Consider the following 23857-nt stretch of genomic DNA (forward strand, 5'->3'; position numbering starts at 1 on the left):
CTGAAATTACTTAAAAACCACTGAGCAATTGCTGAAAATCTCCAAGATGAGATGCCAGCTCAAATTGGAAGAGAAAATACAACCAAATGCAAATTGGAATACAATCAATACAAATTTGAAGAGAAAATAAAATCCCAGGGTGGTTGGGGTTGGAAGGGACCTTAAATCCTCTCATTCCATTCCTTGGGATTGGATGTCAGATTAAAACACCTCTGGAGATGTCCAGTGGCTCCCACCTGTGTTTATCCCACCCCTGACTGCAGCCATACATCCAAGGGGGGCAGAAATCAAACTCTCATCATTCCCTTCCAGGTCCTTCCCACTGCACTTTGATGAAAACTCCTTCTTTGCAGGGAATAAAAAGGAAGCTGCTAAACTCAAGGTAATTTCTGCCAAGGCCCCCACTGCAGGAGGCTTTCCCTACCTCAGCCCCACTGAATTCCAGGATTAATTCAGATTAATACCTGGCAGGAGCCCTAATTAGTGCACAATCATTAATGTCTTTTCCCCCAGGAGGAATTCAGGCTGCACTTCAAGAATATTTCCAAGATCATGGACTGTGTTGGCTGCTTCAAGTGTCGGCTGTGGGGGAAGCTGCAGGTGAGATTTGTCAATCTCTGGGATTTTCTGGGATAATCTGGGAGCTCAGGGGCTGGGACTGGCCCTTGGATACCAACCAGCTCCTGGATACAGCTCAGGGCTGCTGATTCCTCACCTCAGCAGCTGATGTGCCCAGCCTGGGAAACTGGGATAAGCCAAGAGAGGAGAGGGGTGTGGATCCTGGCTGGGGTGAAATCCTCTTGCCCTGTCCAGAGGATGCTGCCCAGGTGAGGGAGGTTTCAGTGCTGCTGTTCAAGGGTGCTCTTTGATCCTGCACAGACACAGGGCTTGGGCACGGCACTGAAAATCCTCTTCTCAGAGAAGCTCATTGAGAAGATTCCTGAGAGTGGCCCTTCCTACGGGTTCCAGCTGACCAGACAGGAAATTGTGGCCTTATTTAATGCCTTTGGAAGGTGAGTTTGAGACTTTCCCCTCTACTTTTGCATGAGCTGCTGTGTTAATCCAGTTTGAGCTCTAATTTCAGGCAGTTCCCAGCAGTTTTGGTGGGCACTCTTGCTCTGGTCATAGTCTGATACCAGGTATTGGTGTGGAGTACAACAGTTGGAATGATTTAAAATGTTCTTTATACTCTGCATTTCTGTAGGGAATTCAAGGAATTTGACTTTATGCTAAGACACAAAGAATTTCATCATTTTTAAGGGACTGTGTGGCTCCGTCCTGGGAGCACATTGATCCAGGCAAGGGCTGCTGTCCTTAGGCCTCTCTCCCTGTTCATTCCCAGTGCATGCTGGCATTTTTAACAGGAATCCTCCAGTCCAGCCTCTCTGGATGAGGAGTTTTTGTCAGAAAAGGAGGATAACAAGGCCTTTAGGAGGGGATTTCAGGACACTCTGGTTATACATGAGCTCTTGGTGCTGTTGAGAGACCAGGAGTTTCTGGCAAAGAGGATTTTCCAAGGATGAGTTCCTTAACATCCTATTCCCCTGGGATTCCCAGTGCTTGCTTTAAAAAGAGGCAGGGGAATAGTGAAGGGCCTGCTTGTAACCTCAGCCTAATTTAGCTGCAATTCCAAATCTTCTCTTCCCAAGAGCTGCTTGAAGCTTTGCTGCATACAGCCCCTTTCTCCCAGATTTTAAATAATTCACTACATGAATGCTGCTGTAACATTTCCCTTCTGCTTTCCTTGCACACAGGGTTTCAACCAGCGTGAAAGAACTGGAAAACTTCAGGAATCTCTTACAAAACATGAGGTGAATTCAGTGGAGAGAGATTTGAGGACAAACACCATCATTCCACCACTCTGACTTAATCCATGGAAACCACTTGCTGGGCCTCCTGTCCCATGACTGTCTGCAACCTGCTGAGGAGATATTTTGTACAAGGGGGAAAAAAAAAAGCTATTTTTTGGTATAAAAATGGGGACTATATGTAAATTTTATTTTATATATTGGAAGATCATTTGGAATAACTCTTTGAAATATTGCTGTGCTATTTGGATGGATCAGACCCATGGCCTTGCCTTTGGAAGCTGCAGGTGGGGCAAGAACTGTGCCACTGAATAAATTTGGGGGAAATTCCTTGTCTGCTCCATCATTCCAACCATCACTCTCTGTGTGCCTACACCAACTTCCTGCTGCATAAAAAAACAACTTCAAGGCATTGTAGGAGCTGCTGCTGTCCCAAGGTGAAATCCTCTTCAGAATTCCTCTTCTTTAGGAACAGGGAGTTCCTGGTGCTCCTTGCAGCCACTGGAGGCTGGGAGGATGCACCAAAGGAGGATCTTGCTGGAGGAGCCCCAGCTGCTGCCAGGACCCCAATCCCAACCTTCTCCTGCCCCTCCCAGCCTGGCCAGGTGGGGTTGGCCTCTTCTGGGAGTTAAACTGGGACAGGATGTGCCAGGCACGGGGCTGCTGCTCCTCAGAGCTGGCACAGGGGAATTCTGCTGCTCCAAGGACAAGCAGTGGGGCAGAGCTGCTGCCAAAGGGCAGAGGGCTGCATCCTCTGTGGATGTGGATGAAGCTGGGGAAGGAATAAAGGAAGCTCCAGGTCTGGAGGTGCTGCTGGGGCTGGGGGAGCCAGTCTTGGAAAGGACAAAGCACAGCTCCTGGCCAGAAGTGTCTCTTGGGACGCTGGTTTGAGCACATTGCACCTCAGAGATGGAGACACAGAGTCACAGCAGAGCCTCCCTGGGCTGGGAGGGGTCACAGAGGGACCAGAACAGCTCCTGGCCCTGCACAGACCCCAACAACCCCACCCTGGGCATCCCTGGGAGTGGTGTCCAAGCCCCCCTGGCGCTCTGGCAGTGCCCATTCCCTGGGGAGCCTGGGCACTGCCAGCACCCTCTGGGGAAGAACCTTTCCCTGATTTCCACCCAAACCTCCACTGGCACAGCTCCAGCTGTTCCCTCAGGGCTGCAACCAGAGGAACAGCAGAGGATGAACCCCCTGTGCCACCCCAGCTCAGCCCTCAGAGCCCATCCAGAGCTCCCAGCCCTGTGGCAGCAGAGCAATGGGATGTGCCAGGTCCTGGCAGGGCACAGGGGACCACAGGGCCACACCTGGAGCTGGCTGGGTCACCCTGGGAGCCATCCCAGCACAGAAAGTCCTTTTTAATTTTTTTTTTTTAATTTTATTTCAACAGAGAAGTGCTTGGTTACAGTTTAGTGAAGAACAAATAGGTACATTCATTGGCCACAGCTCCCGGGGCAGCAGCTGCAAAGCCAGAACACTGTTAAACCATACCAAAAAACAAAAACAACCCACCAAAAAAAACCAAAACAAAACAAAACCAAAAAGAAAGTTTAATGAAAGGCAACTATGCATTAAAAAAGTCCTTGTAACTTCTGAGCTATAAATGAGTTCAGTAAAACACGGGACCGCCCCCGGGAGGAGCGGTCAGGTGGGATAGAGGAGGAAAACCCAAACCCATCAGCAACGAGGCTCACTGCCCTGACCTGCCCTCCCAAAAAATCCAGGAAGATCGTAGTGTGGGTGTGTGCTTCAGTGCAAGAGGAACAATGAGCCTGTAGCCCTTGGATTTTGTAGGTTTTTTAAATGTTTTTTTCTTTTTTGCACTACACTCCTTTCCCTCCAAAGTAAAACTTAAAGTGCTCCTAGTGCTTTGGAATTTAAGCAAGAACAGGGGCCACGAGTGTCACTTGCTGTCTTTGGAGACTTATGGGAGCAGAAGGAAGGGTGGCAGGGGCTGGCCCTGGACCAGCTTTGCCATAAGCCAAGCAGGGATTGAGGTGGAGCAGCCTGTCCCTGCCAGGAGCCAGGGGAGCTCTGGGGCAGGGACTCCAGCAAGGGCTGTGCTCAGAGCTGCCATCTCCAAAAAAGAAGCAGGACTTGCTTTTTTGGGCCAGCAGGAGGTGAGCACAGGCCACACTCAGGGACAGGGCAGTGGGACAAGTGACAGGAGCTCAGCACAGCCCCAGGCGTGAGGGAATCAGGCTGCTGAGGATGCCCCAGGCTGGGGTTGCTCTCACAGCTCTCAGAGTCCCTCCAGCTCCCAGCTGTGGTCCCAGCACAGCATTCCCTGTCCCCAGTGTCACACCAGGGCTGGTTAAAAGCACTCCCAGGGTGGATTTGCCCCATGGTCAGAGCAGCTCCCTCCCTGCACCAGTGCCTTTATCCAAAGCTGCTCTGCTCATCCCCACAGCTGGCTCAGGGACAAGCCAGGAATAACACCAAGCCTCATATCTCCAAAGAGCCCAGGCTAGGTCAAACTTGGCTATTTTGGATAAGGAAAGACAGAGGGACCTGTCCCAGCCTGACCCAGCACTCCCAGCCCTGGGAGGCCCCAGGTGCACGGGGAGGGCAGAGCAAGGAGCCCAAGGATCAGATCCCTCTGGTTTCTGCCCCTTCCCTCTGCAGCAGCAACGTTCCACAGGCAGCCACACACCCCCTGCACCTCAGTGGGGACCCAGCAGTTCACATTCACTTCAGGTTAAAACTCTTGACTATCTGCTAAATGCAATTTAATACTGAGGGGGACGAGGGGAGCCCCACTGTGGGCAACGAGGAGGGGGAGCAGGGCTGCTCCCGGCACCCAGGGGGTGCAGCAGCCCTGGATCCACACACATTCCTGCACACACACTCCTGCTGAGCCAGCTCCAGCCTCTCCCTGCAGGGAAAAGCCAGCCCTGTCCCTCAGCCACGGGCCAGCAGCAACACTGACCTCACTCAGCTCTGAGCCACAGGCCCAGGTAGGACGGGGCAGCAGCCAGGTGGGACCAGCAGGCAGGGCAAGACCCCCCGAGCCCCAGGGCCTCACCCAGCCCTGCCAGGTGGGAATATGGCACAGTAAACTCCAGCATCCAGCACCGGGGGCCCTGCCCAGACAGCTGCCAGGGAGGCAGGATGCAGAGTCCTTCAGGGAACACGTCTTTGCAGAAGACAGCGCCTCTCCCAGCTCTGGATGTGCAATTAAAACAGTAACTAGAACAGTCTCAGGCCAAGCACAGCCCGAGCGAGATCCGTTCCTTCCAAAGTGTGCAGATAAAAGTGCAAATATGCATTTGATGTTTCTTTTCTAGTGAGGAAGCTCTGGTGCATTTAGCTGCCAACATCTTGAAGACCAGACCAAGGGAAAAAAAAAAAAAAAAAAAGGTGCTTTTGGTCAAGTTGCTAAACATCTAGTGACTGAATAACAGAGTATCAGCATAATAGATAAGATAAGGAGGCACAGAAAAAGGAGTCCTACTGATGCCTGTTGTACAGCTCTCATCGGTTTCTGGACTAAGAAAGACAGCAGTGTGAAATTCTGTCGACAGATCTCCATATGGAGACCCCCAAAGACTTGACCAAAGCGAGATGAACAGCCTGTCGCAAAAAAGGTGAAAGGAGCCAAGCTGACCCCAGGACCAGGCAGTGAGACAGGGTTTAGAGATGGAATACACAAAGTCATGAAAGGAAGATGGAGCTGGCCATGAGTATGGCCGAGGTAAGAGTGAAGAGCAGTGAGACAAGACACAGCACATGGACACAACCACCGGCAGCACCGCTGGCCGCAGGATCAGCAGGAAAAGAAATTCAAGCAATGAATTTACAAAGTAGCAAAAGGCTAGGGCTGCAGATGGAACAAGCAAAGACAAGAGGCAGCGGTGAAGCAGAACCCGGGCAGTGAGTGCATGGGGCTGCAGAGGGCGTGGAACACATGGAAATGAACAAAATTCCTTGGAGAAAGTGTGAGAAACAAACTGAGAGCTGCAGAACGCAAATGTGGTCTCCAAACCTTGGGAGCTAGGCAGGCGAAAGAGAGGCCTGGAAGGTGAGGCAGCCGAAGAGCTGCTGGTGGAGACAAGTCTCAAGAACCATGGTGAGTGAACAGTCAGCTGCTAAGGTGTGAGGAAAGAAGTTGCAGAATAGAACAGTGGTGTGGAAATGGCACACAGGAGCAGTGACTGCACAGGAACGTACACGCCACAGAAAGAAAGCCAAACTGTGAGTCAGAAGAGGCAAAATATGTTGGGAAAAGGAGAAAGTACAATAAATTTATGCTGACACCTTTGTTACTGTGTTGTGTGGTGCAGGGACTGGTCCCCAATTTGGTGAATGTATTTAGTGGAGCCTGAGCCTACACCCTGGTTCTGGGACAGTGTCTGTGTGTGTCCCTGCGTGCAGATGCTTGGGAGGACATGGACACGTGTCAGTCATTTCCCTTCTATCCCAGACACAGCAGTAGGGGCAGCAAGAGCCAAACCATGTGGAGAAACAAATGAAGAACCAGGAGCCCAGAACCAGAACTCAGTTGCGTGCTTGTGCAAAATTACCTCTGTCAGGATGAAGTTACCCCCCAGATGGTGCACGGGTGGCTGAGTGGGTCCCATCCTCCAGCAGAACTCAAACTGCAGGTGGCTGGACAGTATTTTTACAGCAAAGCTTCTTTCTGGACCCAGTGGCTCCACCAGGGCTGGGCCCCTTGGTCAGTGGCCCCTGTGGAACTCGCAGACTCCAAAACAGAAGAGGAGAGCTGCAGGCGCTTGGCGACTTTTGAGTTTTCTACATTTGTCTTTTGGTATTTTTCCTCTTACCGTGTGCAGTTTTCAGGGTTTGTTTTTTATTGCTTTTTTCCCCCTCCTCTTTTTCAACCACAAGTGTTCTAGTGGGGAGAACAGAGGTGCAGCAGCGCAGGACAGTGTCACAGAGTTTTCCCTTCCCTAGCTGGTGGTGGCATGGGGCAGCTGAGCCCTCCTCCCCCCTTTTTGGGGCAGTGCCTGCCCATTTATCTGAAATCAGCTGATCTATATTTAATTGCTGTTCATCTAAGAGACCTGTTGTAGATATGGGGTGGTGTGGCAGACCTCCCCTGTCCCAACACATGGCCTGGCCACTGCACCTCTGTTCCTTTTTGTTGTTGTTGTTTGTTTTGTTTTTTTTTTTTTATATAAGCGATGTCCAAGGGGTTTACTAGAAAGTGACTCTATAAAGTATTCTTGAAATCTACATTCATGCACATACAAAATCCAGACACTGAAGAAGTCAGAGTTGCTGCCAGATCCACTCCTCTGCAGATGTGTGATCCTTCACCTGGGGACAGCTACAGCAGCCCTTGGCGCTTCAGGTCTTCGTAGGTCTTTTTATTCACCACGTTCCCACTGGAATCCTTGTATTCCTCCTCTGTACCGGGCTGCCACCTCTCTGAAGCCTTCTGCTGTTCCAGCTTTGCCACAGAGAGACTGCATCCTCAATCTGTGTGACGTTGGCAGAGTGCCCTGTGTTGGGAATGCCCAGGCACTGCATGCCATGGGCGTGTCTCCACTCTGCAAAGTGCCTCTGGAATGCCTTGGGCCCTCAGTAGGTGGAGTTACCACAAATCTCACAGCTGTAGTTGATGTTCAGACCATGGAGTTTGTACAACCAGTATGGGATGGGCTTCCCATCCCAACCAAGAGGTAGATTTTTTGGGTTATAAATGATTTCATTTTCTTCATCTTCACTCTCGCTGTCATTGATCTGCTCTTCCTCTTCCTCCTCTCTCTCCTCCCCTGTCCGTGCCTCCTTACGCTGCACATTCTCGTGGGTGAGGTGTCTTTGTTCCTGAAGAACTTCCACATACTCACAAATCTGAGCTTCCAGGAACGCAAGATCTTTATTTCTTTCAGTGTCTCTCTTGCTTCCCTTTGTCTTCGGATTCTTAGCAAACAAGGAAGGATCAAGTGCTTCCAGGGATTTGCCTTTAGTGCTAAAAAGCCTCTGAGCACGCTCCTCCAGAGTCCCACCACACTTCAGCCTCAAAGCCAGCAAAGCTGATTTTAACCTGTCCAGTCCCAGGGAGGCCAGTTCCTCCCAGGAGGAGAAGGCTGAGAGGTCCAGGTGGGCACCAGCACGGGTGAGGGCACTGCTGGTCTCTTTCAGCCAGCCTCGGAATGTGCCATTCTCCCACTTCTTCTCAAACTCCTTCTGAATTTTCTCAAGAAGTTCATTCTGGTCCAGTAATGGTTTCACTCAATCTGTGTAATCCTGCAGGTACTCAAGGAGCATTTCAAGATACCTCTTATATTCAGCATTTTTTCCTCTCCTTGGGAATATTGAAGAGTTGGACAAATGTGGATAAGTAAGTGATATAATCCAATTTCTCTGATGATTTCAGGTTAATGTACTTGAGGTAACAATCATGCAAATCCAAGTATCGTCCATACCCTTCCTCATCTGTGAACTCCGCCAGATTCTGAGCGTCTTCACTCACGTTGTCTCTGGCCTTCAGCAGCTCCTCAAACTCCACTGACACAGGAACACAGATCTCATGTGGGTGCTTCTGGTGAAATTTCTTGATTTGCTTCAGTCTGTTGTAAAACTCCACAAATTCATTTGACCCGGAAATGGCTCCAGGTTCTTCCTCACGCAGGCCCTCCTCGTCATCATACAGATCCTGCAGGTTGCCGCTCACTTCCAGGTACCTGTCCTGCATGGCCCGGATGCCGTGGTCTGAGCTGATCTGGTCATGGAGCCTGGACTTCTTGGTGAGCATCTCCTTCACCATCACATCCATGAGCCGCTCCTGCTCCTCATGGTACCACCGCTGCTGCTCCAGGATCGTCTCCATCCCACTCACACCTCCCGCTACCCTGTGTGCCTGCAGCTCTCCTCTTCTCCCAAGATTATTTTTAATTAATTTCTTAACCAAGTCCTATAACCTTCAATTTTATCTGCAGTAGTTCCTCAAAGTTTAGAAATAATTAGCTCACAAATAAAATGATACTGCTGAAGCAGACAAAGCCTGAATACAACCTGACACCCTGTTGGTCAGGATGTTGGTAGCCATCGGAATTAAACAGTGGCTGCAGTCTTCCTGGAATGACAAACGTGGTTCTGTTGAAGGGGTGATCCTGTAGAAGGCTGTAGTTGTCCTCTGAAGGTCCAATGGTGTCTGGTCTTCCTCTGGGAATCCAGTGGAAAAAGGCTGCTCCTCTGGAAACCCAGTGGAAAAAGGCAGCTGTGGTGTTCCAAGCCTCAGATTATATCCAGGCAGGAATGCTTTGGCTCCTCCCCCTGGGTGGAGCATCTCCCAATGGGATTGTGTCACTATATCAGTCATGCAGGGACACTTAATGGCCCATTAACAAAAGACATCTCCTGAAGGGAGGATCAGTTGTGGAAGAGATAAAGAAAACTGCCCCACCTGGTTTTAACAGCTGGTGATAGAATACATCTGGTTACATCTTGCATTGCAATCTAAGATAATTAAATACTACCTTTCTATGCTGTAAGATATAAAGCTGTTTTCTTTTAAGAGATAAGATGACTGACTAGAACAGCTGTGATGAAACACTGACAAACACCTGTTTGTGGATAAAGAAGATACAGGGTGTTCACCCTGGATTTTGTGAAGATTCGATTGCTCGTTACAATCTCTGCTGTTTTATCTTCCACAGAAAACACAGAAGAGTCAGTGATGATTCTCCATTATGGCTGTTGTTGATTGGAAGCTGTTGTAGTGCTTTCCTTTGTTACATTTTGCTGTCATAGGTACATGACTGTTTAGAAAGGTGTTATCTCAACTTCCTAAGAGGGTTACCACTGATATATTGATTACATGATGTGAACTTACTGATTTTATACTAGGCATCATTCATAAGATGTTATTACTGTATTTATAGACAGCTTGCTATATGCTTTAACATCTCTTTGTGCAATTATCTAAAAGACTCGTGGCGTTTCAGGATCCTTCTTTTCTGTTCTCTAACTGCTTATGCATCTCTTAATCAGCTCAGTTCTCTGGCTAAGTCCCTGCACTGGCTCCATGGTTTGACCCAATGCTGTCTCAATTTTAAGTGTTTTTCAGAGATCCAAGAAAAGATATTTGAGCTTCCTTGAAAGCCGCCTCTGAACTGCCAGTCTTGTGGTTTTCCCAGTTATTACAGAAGCACTCCAGAAGTCTGCTGTGTTTGAAGCATCTCTATCCTGAAGGAAACTTTGGAGGGATCCAACTACTAGGTGGTTTGATTAGTCTTTAACCCCAAGGCCTTTACTCATAACTGCTATTCTTAAGAGCCTTGTTTTTAAAAATGTGTTAAGGGAATTCCCTCCCAGATGGAGCTTGGGCTGTGGCCAGGCCTTAGCTCTACCTGGAAGGAGAATTTGTCAATAAACCCAATGTTTTCTGCATCAAAACTAGATTCAGGTCACTTTGACTTGGCAATTTGACCCTTTATATATGACAGCTGAACCTATCTTTAGAGTGAGCTTGGGAATTATTATCTGGAAATAATTATCCAAGCTCTCACTAAATTGAGGTTTGTCAGCTGTTCACAGACTCTGGCATGATGGTACAGTATTTCAGAGATTCCTAATTACCTAATTTCACGTGTATTATTAATTATGTGTATTAGCTGAAGTAGTCTTAATTGTTGTACCTGGCTTACTCCTGATTGCTGTCAGTTTCTTGTTCACTACATGTATGGTTTTGCCTTGATGTTTCCTCATGCTCAAAACCAAAGACAAGCATCTCATTAAAAAAAAAAAAGGTGAATTTAGTGCCTTAAGAACATCCAAATAATGTAATATGTACATTAGAAATTTAGACAAAGAATTTTGAATAATGCAATATTTGCATTAGAAATTTGGAAAAAAGATCATCAAATCTAAATCCCAATTGAGTGTGCCTCAATTAGCAAAGCCTAATTGGTTCACTGACTTCAAGAGAGGGCGTGCTTGTGTTTTATCAGCAGCAGGTTTGAAGTGGTCACCTGTCAGATCAATCACTGATCACCTCTGGGAAAATGAGGCCCAGTGGAAAGAGAAACCTCATCACCCTGCAGCCCTCGTGGCCAGAACAGGAACAGAACCAGGACTGCCAAGACTCGGCTGTGTCTGCAAATACAGAGGCAATTTGCCAACAAAAGCTTCATGTCATCATCACAGGATAGTGTTCCTACCAACCTTCTTCAGCTATTCCCTGTTCCAGGATCCAGGAGGACATTCAGTGATGTCAAAGATCAACATTTCCAGCTAATGGACTTTCTCCTGAGCCTCAACTATTTGACTTTAAAGCAATGGTCATTTATCTTCATTTCCCTAAGAGACACTGGACATTATTCTTTTGTTTTCTCATGCTGCAAAATCCTGTGTCAATGACATGACAGAATTTGATAAGCTTTGTTGATTGTAATCAGTCTTTTATCCCATATCTAATAGATAACCAGTGATAACCTTAATGAGATAATACCCTCCCAAGAGCAAGCTGTTTTAAGATCAGAACAGAGCCTTTTAAAAATTAATGAAAAGGGTGAGATGTTGTAGACAGGTAGAAGAATTATGAAAGAAAGGCCTTATGAAACCAAATTGCCAAAGCTGGCCTGTCATTTCTTCTAAGTGCAGCTAACAAGCAATTTGCAAGTTGCCATGTGAAGCTATTTTGAGAATCAGAAGTTCCTTTAACACAACATTCTATTCTGAGGGTGAAAAACAAATGCACCTGTGTAAATAATAAGATTTGTCCCATGAGACTCCACAAAGGAAAAATGTAAACATATCTAGAGAGAAAATTTGACAGACATATACAATAGCCCTTACTGACCAGTGAACTGAGTTTCACTGCATTGCTGGCCAATTAGGTTTAACACAGGGCTGATATTTCCTGCAAAGAATAAAGAATTGGCTTTCTGCATGAAGGAAATGGAGTCTCAGCTGATTTATTCCAACTGTGAGGGGACTTGGAAGTGAAGTGGAAGTGTTGCAGACCAGGTTGGACAGAGCTTGGAGCAGCCTGGGATAGTGGAAGGTGTCCCTTCCTATGGCAGGGGGTGGAACAAGATGGGCTTTAAGGTCCCTTCCAGCCCTAACCATTCCATGATTCCATGGTGACAGGGCTGCCAGGATGCCTTGTAAGAGTTTTGCTGGGGATACCTGACCATTGTCCCCCACACCAGCATTTCCTGCAGAGCTTTGTCCCAGCTCCCTTCCAGAACATCACCAGCTCTCACTTCCCAGTGGAGAAACCCCTCTGGAGATCATTTCAGAGCCCTCTGAAATGGATCCCTGCCCTCCTGGATGAGGTCTCCTGATTGCAATCACCACCTGTGAGCACCATCCACCTCACTGAGCTGGTCACTTCTGCCCAATCAAAACAGCTCCTTGTGAGCTGCACAAGGCAACAAAAGCTCTGTCAGAGGCTCCCTGACCCATCTACCTCGCCCAAGCTGCCTCTTCCACCGAAGTTTTTCCTAGGAGCAGAAGCCAGGATCTCTGGTGCTGCCCCAGAGGGCAGCAGAGCAGCAGCACAACCCTTCCTTACCCTCCTTCCCTGGCCCCGAGCCGTGACAAGTCATCGTCGCTGTCGTAGCGCCTGGGATTGTCAAAGAAATAGGCCCTGGAGCTGTAGCTGTGGCTGTTGACCATCCCTGCTGGAGTCTGCCAAGGAGAAAGGAGTTAGGCCAGAAGCAAAACATTCCCAAAAGTCATCCCAGGCACCCTCCCAGCACAGGGGGACTCGCTCAGGCCTACCAGGTTCTGGCTCAGTCTCTGAGCGCGGAAGAACAGCACCACGAAAGTGGTTGGCACCAGCTCCCAGAGGAACAGGACCACTCCAAACACCACGTACTCCTCACTGCTCACCTCCACGTGCACCTGTGGGCACAAGGCAGAGGGGTCTGTGTCATCCCAGCCACCCACAGAGCTCCCAAAAGCTGGAACTGGGAGAGCAGAGAAATCTTTCCAAAGGCAGGAGTCCCCAAAGCAGCACAGTGACCTTCACCTGGCTGCTGCTGCTGGTGTGGGTGAGCAGGTTCTGCTCAGAGGGTGCTGCCAGGGCACTGGGAGCTCGCTGCCCACACCAGGGACTCCCCCTCACACACTGCCATGCCCGATTAAGCATTGCTGTTCTGCTCTAGTTGAGCTGTCCCTCCTCTCCCTCACAAGAAGAGTTGGCAGGCTGAAAGGGAAGAGCACAACGGGGAATCCTTCCTGAAGGAGTGGCTGGGGAGAGAGGAGGACTCAGGTTTGCTGGGTACAGAGAGCAAGCACAGCAGAAAGGCAGCTCATGTGGGGGTTCAGCTACCCAGACACCCCCCCAAGCCCCCTGCTCACCCTCACAGGATGAAGAGTGACTGCATTTCACTGGCTCTGGATTTGGGGTCACACACTCACCTTGTCTGAAAGGTTGTCCCAGCCGTAATTAAAAGGACCAGGAACATTGTCTGGAGATATGGCCACAGCTACCAGGTTATAGCAAGCCCTTGAGGAATACAGGAGGGCCACTACAGATCCCACCAGAATAGCCTGGCAGACAGATGTTCCCTAGGACAGGAAGAAATAAAAAGAGTTTTAATACAGAGCCGTGATGTTCTTCCCCGTTCCCTTAAATGCATGAGCAGCTGTGCAGGCAAGAATGACCCAGAACATTTGTATGTTGTTGCTAAAATATTCAGAGCTGGGTAAGAGCTTTCTCATGTGATGAGTTCATTGCAGAAGCCACACAGCCAGAGCTGCCTGGGAGCAGGGAAGGATCTGAGGCACTGGAGTGTCCTGGCAGGACTTTGTCAGTCAGCTGCAAACTGGGGGTCCAGGGAGATGCTACTCCTGCTGTTCCCTGCCTTCCTCTGGGAATCTCCACGAGGCCAACAACTAACCAGCAGGAAAATCAACTTCTGCTTCACAGCCCAGACCCTGCAGAGGTGTTCACCCAGCCCTTTCACTTGCAGCCACCCAGCACTCCAACACTGCACTCAGTGTTTGTCTGGGAAAGAAGCTCAAGTATTTGGGGCGGGCAGAAAGACCCAGAACTGGAGCCCACAGGAAAGATGGAGAGAGACCATTTACAATGGCCTGGAGGGACAGGACAAGGGAATGGCTTCAAACAGACAAAAGGCAGGGTTAGATGGGATATTGGGAATAAATTCCTGATTGTGAGGGAGTTGAGGCCCTGCCACAAGGTGCCCAGAGAAGCTGTGGCTGCCCCTGGATCCCTGGAAGTGTCCAAGGCCAGACTGGATGGGCTTGGAGCAGCCTGGGATAGTTAAAGGTAACCCATGGCAGGGGATTGGAACTGGATGGGATTTAAGATCCCTTCCAACTCAAACCATTCAGGAATGCTGAGACAAACCAGGTTTTGTTAAATCCATCCATGAATCCCTTTAATGGATGCAGGGAGGCAGCAAGTTACAGTGAAGGGCAAACACCCTTCAACACCAGAGCTGCCTTTGTGTTTAAGCAGAGAATCTGCTGGGGAAGCTCATCCCAGTGGTCTGCTCCACATCCCAGCTCTATTTTCCTAGATCTGGAGCTCAGAACAGTGTCTTGAGAGAGTCAGCAGGAGAGAGGTGCCAACAGACAAGTGACAACCCTGAAGCCCAGCACACATCCTGCTGCCATTGAAAGCTGAGCCTGGGATCCTCAGGCCAGCACAATGAGGCACAAAGGCTGCTGAAGCACATCTCCAGCTCCCAAGGACCCCAGGACAGGAGCTGGCTGCAGTCCAGACTCCTTCCCACAGCTCCCGTGCTCCCACCTTCAGTGTGGAGGCAGCAGCCTCCAGCCCTGCTGTGTGCCTGTGTGCCCTGCTGTGTGCCTTTGAGTTCAGGGGCAGGATAACCTTCTGGGGCACCTGTGCAACATTTCTGCTCAGCCCCAGCCTGTTTCTGCAGCCATTTCCCCAACACAGCATCAGAGGATGCCCCCAGGGCAGGGGAGGGAGGCAGGCACCTTCAGCAGACAGCCAGGGTGAGTATCCAAGTGCAGAGCAGAGGCTTCCCTGGAGCACGTTGTACACAGCCCAGGGGCAGCCTCGGGCATGTGAGGAGAGGAAGCTCCTGCACTGGAGGAACTGGGTGAGTTAATGAGTGTCCAGAGCCAGTCAGAGCTGGATACCAGGCCCAGGCCAGCAGGGATGTGAGCAGCTTCTCTGCCCCTGCCTCACTGTAGCATAGCTGGCTATGCTCAGGTGCTCTGGTTTTTCCTCTAAATGTTTCCAGGCACTCAAGTGGACACTGACTGCAGCCTCCTGCCACACTGCTGGTGGCTTTACTACTTTCCTATCTGCTGGAAAAGAGCTGTGTGTGTTCAGACCCTCACCTGTCCTGCTTTGGGAGAGGACCTAGAGCAACTTCTGCTCCCATTCCAAAATGCTCATCTCATCCTACCCAAGCAGAGTCCAGCTAAAACTGGATTTCTTTGCAGGGAATCATGACACACCTGCTACAGGTAAAATACACAGCCAAAACTGCATCTGCTGCTCTAAGAGAACCCTCTGCTCAAGGTAAAGCTGGGATCTTTTGTGCCTGAAAAGCAGAAGCAGCTCATAAATCTGTTATGCCAAAGCTGCAGACAAAGTATTCCCCTAAAACATGCAGGAAACATCACTCCCACAGCAGGAGCATGCACTTTGTGAAAGGGAGGAATCCAAGAGTTGCCACCTCCACACTGGAAGGAAAATTTGAGCAAAAGCAGCTCAGGTGCCACCAGGCCAGCGCTGCCCTGAGTGAGCACAGCCAGATCCAGCTGAGCAGTCCCAGTGGGAATTCCCAAGGCATTCACCCACCTTGGACTCGAGGTAGACGTTGGCTGAAGACATCTTTCCCAGTTTGCACATGCAGCAGGCCAGGGAGATGGCACAGAGGATGAAGAGGCTGTCGTTGACCAGAGCCCGCGCCAGGAGCGTCCACCTCAGCTGCTTCTCCGGGACCTCGCCGTGGATCAGCATTGCACAGGTCAAATTCACAACCAGGAACAGGAGGCTGGTGAGCATGGAGCCCAGGTACAACAGGACCCTGGAGACATGGTGAGGGGGAAAATGGTCAGTGAGACAAGGCCAGGTTCACTCTGCACCTCCCTCCTGTCTCAGCAGAGCCTCCCAGGGCTCTGCCTGCAGGGAAGCTCAGGCATTCCAGCAAATTTCAGGGGTTGTATTGGCAGCCCGAGGCTGCAGAGGATTTGTTGGAGCTGCTCTCATAACACATGAGCAGCGTAAGCAGTCATGAGTTACAAGACTCATCTTCTGACAGTCAGGTTCTTATCTTGCAGATTTTAAGTGTTGCTCCAGCTCTGCATTAACTCCAGTCAATAAGCCATGAGTCATCACAACCACTGCAACTCCTTTCTTGAGAGCCACTGGAGCTTGCATTTTCCACCCTGGGTTTTCCTGGGAAGCACCTGGGCTGCACAAACCTGGGGCTCACCCATTGCTCAGGCCTTGTTCTGCAGATCTTTCTGGGCTGGGACAGCTCAGAGTGACCCCAGGACTCCACCCAGGGGAACTGGGATGCTTGAGCTCCTCTGGCACCCCTGAAGCTCCCAGTCCTGCTCCAAGGTGCAACTCTGCTCCTTTCTCAGAGCACAGGTGTGGAATTAGAGCTCTGTTCAGCTTTTGGGGTCTGACCCTCCCATTCCCAGCCAGTTCCCCCGGGACCAGCTTTGAAGGGAAGGTCAGGACAGCAGCACTTACTTGTACTTGTTGAATTCAGCTGCACATTTCACTTTGAATATGACCTGGAAGAAAGATTTGCACAGGGTTACTTTAGGTTTCCTTTCAACTTTGTCAAGAGATAAACAGGGAAGTCAGAATCCAGCTGGCATCTCCAAGGACTCTGGATCATTTATTAGCACCAACTCTTGCTCTGGACCCAAAAGAATTCTACTTTTTCCTTGTACAAGCCCAGCCCAAATACAGCTTCCCAACAATCACAAACATATTTAACACCTCATATATGACAAGCACTATAACACCACACCTTGAAGACCTCAAGAAAAGAAGGGAGTTTAGCACTTGAACATCCTTCAAAAATACATCTCCTTTTCCCAGTGTTTCGGGCTATTTTAGGACCTCAGCCATGCTGGATTTCCATGTGAGAGGAGCAGGGACAGTTTAGGAAGGTGCAGATACTCCCAAATCACAGCTGAGATGTGAATTCCTGCTGCAAAGGCACAGGGAACCTGTGCTCACACTGCTCAGGAACTGGGTTGTGCCCAGCTCCAGATCCAGACCCCACCAGGAAGGATCCCAGAGCTGGGTCACACTCAGCCACAGGCAAAGCTCATGTCCTGATTGAGACTTTGAAGGAACCTGGGAAGAGGCACAGTCACATCCAGAGTGATCCCACCTGCATTTGTGGGATCACTGCACAGCTGTGGAGGTTGAATTTCCCTTCTCCCACAAGGAGCCTTCCCTGTCAGCAGTGAAGGATCACTCCTCTCCTCCCAGGCAGCTTTTATCCTGGTGGGATTCCTTGGCTCCTGCTTCCAAGCCAGCACTGAGGCAGAAATGGCACATGAGCTTCAGGAATCAGGCTGCTGCCAAGGGGATTTCCAGAGACATTTCAGGATCTGAGGGTTGTCTGAGCCACTGCAGTGGTTCCAGGCATTTCAAAGGACATTGGACAGCTTCAGTGATTCTCTTCCAAGAGCCACTTCCACTGCCTGGCTCCTCTTCCTGAGGAAGGATGAGCTTAACTTCGTGAGGAATGAGACGTGGTTCCTCAGCAGAGGGAGGTATCCAGCCTCAGGAATGCTCTCTGTCCCCCTGTCCTGGCACACAGAAGTACAGGAGTGTGGCACAATCCACCCTGAGCTCTACAACTCATCTCATCTACAAGAAACTGAGCCTTGGGAAGAGCCATGTGGTGACTCCAAAAGAGAAATATCCCTGAATCCTCCCTTGTTTGCTGTGGGTGACATTCAGGCACTTTGGGAGTGTCATGGAATCACTGAATCACTGAGGCTGGAAAAGCCCTCCAAGGTGAAGCCCAACCATTAATCCAGCACCACCACATTCACCACTAAACCATGCCCTGAAGTGCCACATCCACGAGTTTTTTGAACACTTCCAGGGCTGGGGACTCCACCACTGCCCTGAGCAGCCTGTTCCAACACCTCACCACCCTCCCAGTGAAGAATTTTTTCCCTAACATCCACTTAGGATCTAAATATTCCCTGGCACAACTTGAGGCTGTTTTCCTCTTGCCCTGTCAAAACGGGCATTGGTGACATCCAGCTGGGAAACTCCTGGTTCAGCACCCATTCCAGCAGCATGGAAATCCACTGAGGAATCTGCACTCCTGCTGTAACCTCAGCCTCTGAACAGCCCTGCAGAGTCCCTGGCTCGTATTCCAGCTGGGAATGTCGTGCTCCCAGCTGAGAACAGCCCCTCAGCTGAGCAGGGAAGTGCTCCTGGCTCACAGAAGATGCTGTTTTGGGCAGGACACTCTTCCCAAACCCTCCCCTGCAGCCCCAGGGATGAAGGCACACAAAGCTGAGTCAGGGTTAAGAGTGCAACAGCAATTTGAGCCTCATGCTTGGCCTGCTGCCATGGAAAGCAGAGGGAGACCACAGCTCCAGCCTCACACTTTTATTAGCCCTGGGTAGTTATTCCTATAACTTCAGGAGGGAACAGCCAGAACTGCTTGGGTGGTTTTGGTTATTAAGGCTGATAAGTTATCTGAAGGTTGCTTTTCCTTCCCAGGGACTGGGTCAGGAGGTGCCACCAGCAGAGTGCACAGGGTGTCTCTGGGTTCTTATCCTTGAGATGAGCTCTGAGCCTCCTGCACGGGGCTCTGCTGCTCCCAGAGCCCAAGGACAGCTCAGGCAGAGGGTTCTGCTGTGAAAAATCCAGCACAGAGAGCTCAGGAGCACTCCTGTTCTTCAGAAAAACAGGAAAAAATAGATCCCTGTGCTTCAGCAGGTGCATTAGGCCAAGCTGTGAGCAGCAATCCTTGAAAACTGAACAGTTCCTTCAAATCTGAGCTGAGCCCAGCTCCAGAAATCAAGCATGAAAACAGGGAACAGAGGTCTCAGCAGCACAGAGCAGCAGGGCTGGCAACATTTCCTCTGAGCAATTCTTTTACAGCAGTTTGGAATGCTCAGGTGCCTTTCCAGAGCCATGGATCCCTCGAGCACTCCCCATCAGGCAGAAGGTGAGGCTGAAATGAGCTCCAGACCCCAAAGCCCTCCGTGGTGCTGGAGGCTTTTGGGTGGGTTTATTTCACAAAAGTGATTTCCTGGCTCACATCACAGCCCAGAGAGCCCCTAGGGTGTGTTCAAGAGACACACTCACCCTTAGAAGGTGCACTGGAGGTGTCACAGCTGCTCAGGGAGGAAAAGTGACACGTCCCAGATCCCACAGATGAATCCAAGGACCACTCCCAGTGTCTGCACAAGGCAGGATCTTAAACTTTACAGTGAGGCACTTAGGCTGGACCAAAACCAAGCTACTTTTCAGCAGACCTGAAAGATCCAGGAACTTCTTGTTGTCCACTAGAACCAAATTATTTTTTTGCTTCATGAAAACACAAATTTGGGCTCTGCAGACACAAGACACAACCATGCCCTGCCCCAACACAGCTCAGCTGCAGGAGCATCCCCAGACAGATCCCCCTCCTCACCACACGAGGTAATGGGAGCACAGCACAGACTATTTTGGGATCACACCTCGTACCAAGTGTGCAAACCCCAGCTTCAACCCACAAGGGAAAAGCTGTCCAGGAGGATCTCTCACCATCCTCATATTAGCATCCAGATCATTCCATGCCATCCTGAACACAGGCTGCAACTCTGCATGTTCCCTCCTTTCCTAGAATAGCTGGTCCCCAGCAGGGCCGCCTGTTCATGTGGGGAACATGGGAACCATCAGTGATGGGATGGAGAGTTTGGAGGCTCAGTGATCCCTCACCAGCTGTCCCTCCGAGGCACAGGGCACTGCCAGCTGTCTGCTACACACGGAGGGTGAAAATGGGAAATGAAGGATGGAGATTTTCCCAGCTTTCCAGCTGAGGAAGCAGGAAGATGCAGGACAGTAAAGACAAACATCTCCCAGGCTGGGTGCGCTGTCTCCAGTGCAATTAGAGCAGGAAGGGATGAAGGGGCTGATGTCATCTCCTCACAGGGAGCACTCAGAGCAGCCCAGGCAGGTGAAGGGCTCTGGCCACACCATCAGCATTCCTTACCCATCCCTGTGCCAGCTGCTGACTGCCAGGACAACCAGGGGTGCCAAGGGCTCAGGAAGGTCTTTAGGATCAAGGCTGTTGTGGCTGCATTTCACAGAATCATTTGGGTTGGAGAAGACCTCCAAGGCCATCAGCTCCAAGCTGTGCCTGATTCCCACCTTGTCACAAGCCCAGAGCTCTGAGTGCCACCTCCAGGGGTTTCTTGGGCACCCCCAGGGATGGGCACTCCAAACCTCCCGGGGCAGCTCCTTCCAATGCCTGACAACCCTTTCCATGAAGAATTTTTCCCTAATATCCCATTTAAACCTGCCCTGGCACAGCTTGAGGCCTTTTCCTCTTGTCCCTTGCTTCCCTGGGAGCAGAGCTCAAGCCCCCCTGGCTGTCCCCTCCTGTCAGGGAGCTCTGCAGAGCCACAAGGTCCCTCCTGAGCCTCCTCTTCTCCAGGATAAATACCCTGAGCTCCTTCCATGTATTTCCATTTCCATGTACCATGCTCCTGACAAAGACCTGGGGATGGAATGAAAGGGAATGGCTCCCACTGCCACAGGACAGGGATGGATGGGATACTGGGAAGGAATTCCTGGCTGGGAGGGTGGGCAGACCCTGGCACAGGGTGCCCAGAGAAGCTGTGGCTGCCCCTGGACCCCTGGAAGTGTCCAAGGCCAGGCTGGAGCAAGCTGGGACAGTGGAAGGTGTCCCTGCCATGGCAGGGGGTGGAACTGGATGAGCTTTAAGGTCCCTTCCAACCCAAACCATTCTGGGACTCTATGAAAAATAAATACACATCCCACACTGATTCTGTGAGGTCTCTGCATCCCCTCAGGGATCTCAGGGACCAAGATGGGATAGGAAGAGAACAGCCTCTCCCCACAGAAAGGAGGAACATCAGGCAGTTTAGCCAATTTGAATTTCAGCCCTGAAACAGCCTGGAGTGTTAAGCAATGCCAGTTCTCCACAGGTATCTGTTTCCTGGAGCTTCTTCCCCAGCACCATTCCAGCCTCAGCCTCTATGCTGCCCGAGGAGCTCTGGGAATCAAGCAAGAACAGCTCAAATATCAGCACAGGCCATTTTCTTGCCCAGATGCCATTTCTCCAGCATCTCCACAAAGAAGGCTCTGTGTACAGGGACAATGAGCCAGGCCCTCAGCACAGCAGCAGCTCCTGCTTTTATCAGAGGACATCTCAGATCAGGATGCCACCCCCAGGGCAGCAGAAGATCAGTGTGCTTCCACAGCCTGCTGCCAAGTGGGCCCTAAAAATTGGGAATGGATGGGCACGTTCTGCTGGATCACACCAGTAAACACAGCAGTCACCTCTAGATCATGGGAGCCAGAAAAGCTCCAGGCTTTCCATCTTTTTTCTCCAAACCTCTGGGGCTTCAGCACTGAGATCTCCCAAAAACCCCACGGAGTGATGGACACCCCTCCTGGCTGTTCCAGGGAAGTGTCAGGCCCTCCCTGGAACTGAGCAAGCAGACCCATTTTCATAAGTCACTTTATCCTTCCCCACTCCAGATTCAGAGCTCTTATTTCCTCAGACAGGATTTCCCTTGGCTCTAGGTCTTCAAGGAGAAAGAAGTGGGATATATGCAGAGTTCACTGAAAAACAGATACCGTGGGAGGAGGAGAAGCCTGGGAATCTATTTGGATTTACTTTAAGAGGACCTTTAAACAAGCCTGCAGAGAGGCAAATCTGCTGTCAAATCCAGTGACCTAGAGGAAAACAGAAATCCAGCCACTCTGTGGAGCAGAGCACAGAATCCCTGCCTTCCAAGGGACACCAACCCCTCCTGCCTGGAGCAACTGGGAGGTCAGGCTGCCTTAAAACAGACAAGAGGGATTTGTGCACTCTATGCACCATTTGTTATTCCACTGCCACTCCATCAACAACACCTTCTGCAACAGGCAGCTCACCCCCAAAACCTCCAGGTGTTTATTGAGGGGAGGAAAAGAAGCAGAACAGCAGAACAACCCCAGCGCTCCAAGTGTCACGTGGATGCTGGTGTCCTGGGGAAAATGAAATCATAACTCCCGTGGGTGACACATGGGAGCCACGGAGAGATTTCCGTGTGCTGGCCATTCCTTTGTGAGGCTGGGGAACAGCTGAGAGCCGCAGTGCAAAGAATCCCAACAACAACAACAAAGCTGGAAGGAAAAAGTGGTGACTTGTTTCATAAATAGGCAGCGAACCGGGAGGCAGGCGAGCAGAGGGCTGCTCAAGAGAAACTGGAGCAGAAACAAAATATTCAGGAGGAGGATGGGGAGGGGAGAGCCAGGGCTTTAGGAGATAAAGGCAAGTGGAAGGACTAAGGAAAGGAGGCTAAAAATCACCACACGAGTGATGGAAAGCCCAGGGAAGCAGGGACACATCTCGGTGACAATAACAAGCGGCTCCGCGCTGTCCCAGCAGCGATGCTGGCGCTGGGAAGGGGCCCCCCTGTGCTGCCCCGGGCTGTTGTGTGAGGGATCTCGGGGTTTTTTTGTCTGACAAGCCGCGGAACAACAAGCCCGGCTCTCGATGGAGGGAAGGAGGGAGCGCAGCAACAATAGCAGAAGAGGCTCTGGCTGGTGACGTAATGGTTGGCATCACTCCAGGCCAGAGCAGCCCCTGCTGCTGCCACTTTCTGGTCCCCTTTGCAGAAGGGGAATCAATTAAAAAAAAAATAAAAGATGCAAAACAGTCCATCAAGTGATGTCTCCCCACCACACACACAAACAAACACCCCACGGTGGGTCTGGGCTGCAAGGAGGAAAAGCCCACCTGGGAGCAGGGCATCTCCCTGCATCCCCCCAGTCCCAAATTCAGGGCATGGGGCTGTCCCCCCGTGCGGGGTCTGCAGTCAGGGCACAGCCCTGCACCCCAAAGCGCTGATGCTGGGGTTCTGGGCACACTTTCAGCCCACGCCATCCCCCCCAAATCCCACCCCGCCCCCCCAGCTGGATTCAGGGCACACAATCCCTGTGCTTCTCCCCAAGCCTGGATTCAGGACACCAATCCCTGTGCCTCCCCCCACCGAGCTTGGATTCAGGGCACAACCCCCGCATCCCCCCCGGGCTGTCCCAAAGTCTGCACCGAGGGCTGGATTCAGGGCACAATCCCTGCGCCTCCTGGCCAGCCGGGGTTGGGGGCACAGCCCCGCAGCCCTCAGGCTGTGCCCGGGCCGGGGCAGCCCCTCAGCATCGCCCCTCACCTGGGCGCTCTCGTGCCCATCCCCACAGCCGCGGCTCCAGGGCGCTCCAAGTTTGGAGAGGCGGCCGAAGAGGAGCTCCCAGCCCCGCTGTCCCGCAAGGGTGGAGGTGCGGGAAAGAGAATTCTTGGAGGGGTTTTGCCCGAAAGGCAAAACTTACCTCGGCGAAATAGAGGTTGAGGAGGCAGAGGCTGGAGAAGAGGAGGCAGCCGGGCAGGCAGTACAGGAGCCAGTGGGCGAAGGGCTGCTGGAGGCGGAGGGCCTGCAGGGAATTCTGCAGGTAGAAGGAGAACAGGGTGGTCCTGAGGGCTGCCCAGAGCAGGCAGAGGAAGAGGCAGAGCGTGTGGTAACTCAGCCGCCGCTCGCGGTAGTAGAGCAGCAGCCAGAGCTGCAGGTAGGCGAAGAGGAAGAGCGCGGCGTAGAGCGCCGTGTGGAGCACGGTGAGCCCCAGCTCCACGGCGTAGGGCACGGCCGCCCCCTCAGCGAGGGCCATGGGGCAGCGGGAGGCACCGACCCCCTCCCTGCCTTCCCTCAGCCCCGGCTGGACACCCCCATGCAACAAAGGGGAGACCCCCCTCCTTTTCCCCTTCTTCTTCTCTTCCTCCTCCTCCTCCCGCCCGCCCGGCTGCACCGCCCGCCCGCCCGCCGCCAAACAACTCCGTGCCGGGGACAGCCGGCTGAGCCCGCTGATTTGAGGGGCGGCGGCGCGCGCTGCCCATTGGCCGCCCGCCGGCCAC

At 51.4% G+C, this 23857-nt stretch overlaps 2 protein-coding genes and 1 pseudogene across 8 annotated transcripts in view; 1 reads left to right on the top strand and 2 right to left on the bottom strand.

Moving 5' to 3' along the window:
* The window catches only part of ERO1A (endoplasmic reticulum oxidoreductase 1 alpha), a 22632-nt gene extending 20481 nt beyond the window's left edge, over positions 1-2151 (top strand). For all 6 annotated transcript variants that reach the window (XM_039705911.1, XM_039705912.1, XM_039705908.1 and 3 more), the window contains 4 exons: positions 313-382; positions 514-600; positions 880-1013; positions 1755-2151. In XM_039705911.1, coding sequence (XP_039561845.1) covers positions 313-382; positions 514-600; positions 880-1013; positions 1755-1815 — 352 coding nt within the window. In that variant the 3' untranslated portion in view covers positions 1816-2151. The remainder of the gene's footprint in view (positions 1-312; positions 383-513; positions 601-879; positions 1014-1754) is intronic.
* GPR137C (G protein-coupled receptor 137C) overlaps positions 1-23775 on the bottom strand; it is a 25737-nt gene extending 1962 nt beyond the window's left edge. Inside the window, exons 1-6 of one of the 2 annotated variants that reach the window (XM_039705914.1) lie at positions 23281-23775; positions 16441-16484; positions 15538-15766; positions 13149-13298; positions 12507-12629; positions 12298-12413 (exon numbers count right to left, since the gene is read on the bottom strand). In XM_039705914.1, coding sequence (XP_039561848.1) covers positions 12298-12413; positions 12507-12629; positions 13149-13298; positions 15538-15766; positions 16441-16484; positions 23281-23613 — 995 coding nt within the window. In that variant the 5' untranslated portion in view covers positions 23614-23775. Of the gene's footprint in view, positions 1-8077; positions 12414-12506; positions 12630-13148; positions 13299-15537; positions 15767-16440; positions 16485-23280 lie in introns of those variants that run through there. The other variant, XM_039705915.1, reaches the window with a different exon arrangement.
* LOC120500698 lies at positions 7102-8640 on the bottom strand (annotated as a pseudogene).
* Positions 23776-23857: the final 82 nt, after the last annotated feature.

The sequence above is a fragment of the Passer montanus genome, unplaced genomic scaffold (assembly GCF_014805655.1).
Source record: "Passer montanus isolate IOZ18808 unplaced genomic scaffold, ASM1480565v1 scaffold189, whole genome shotgun sequence".
NCBI classification, from domain to species: Eukaryota; Metazoa; Chordata; class Aves; order Passeriformes; family Passeridae; genus Passer; species Passer montanus.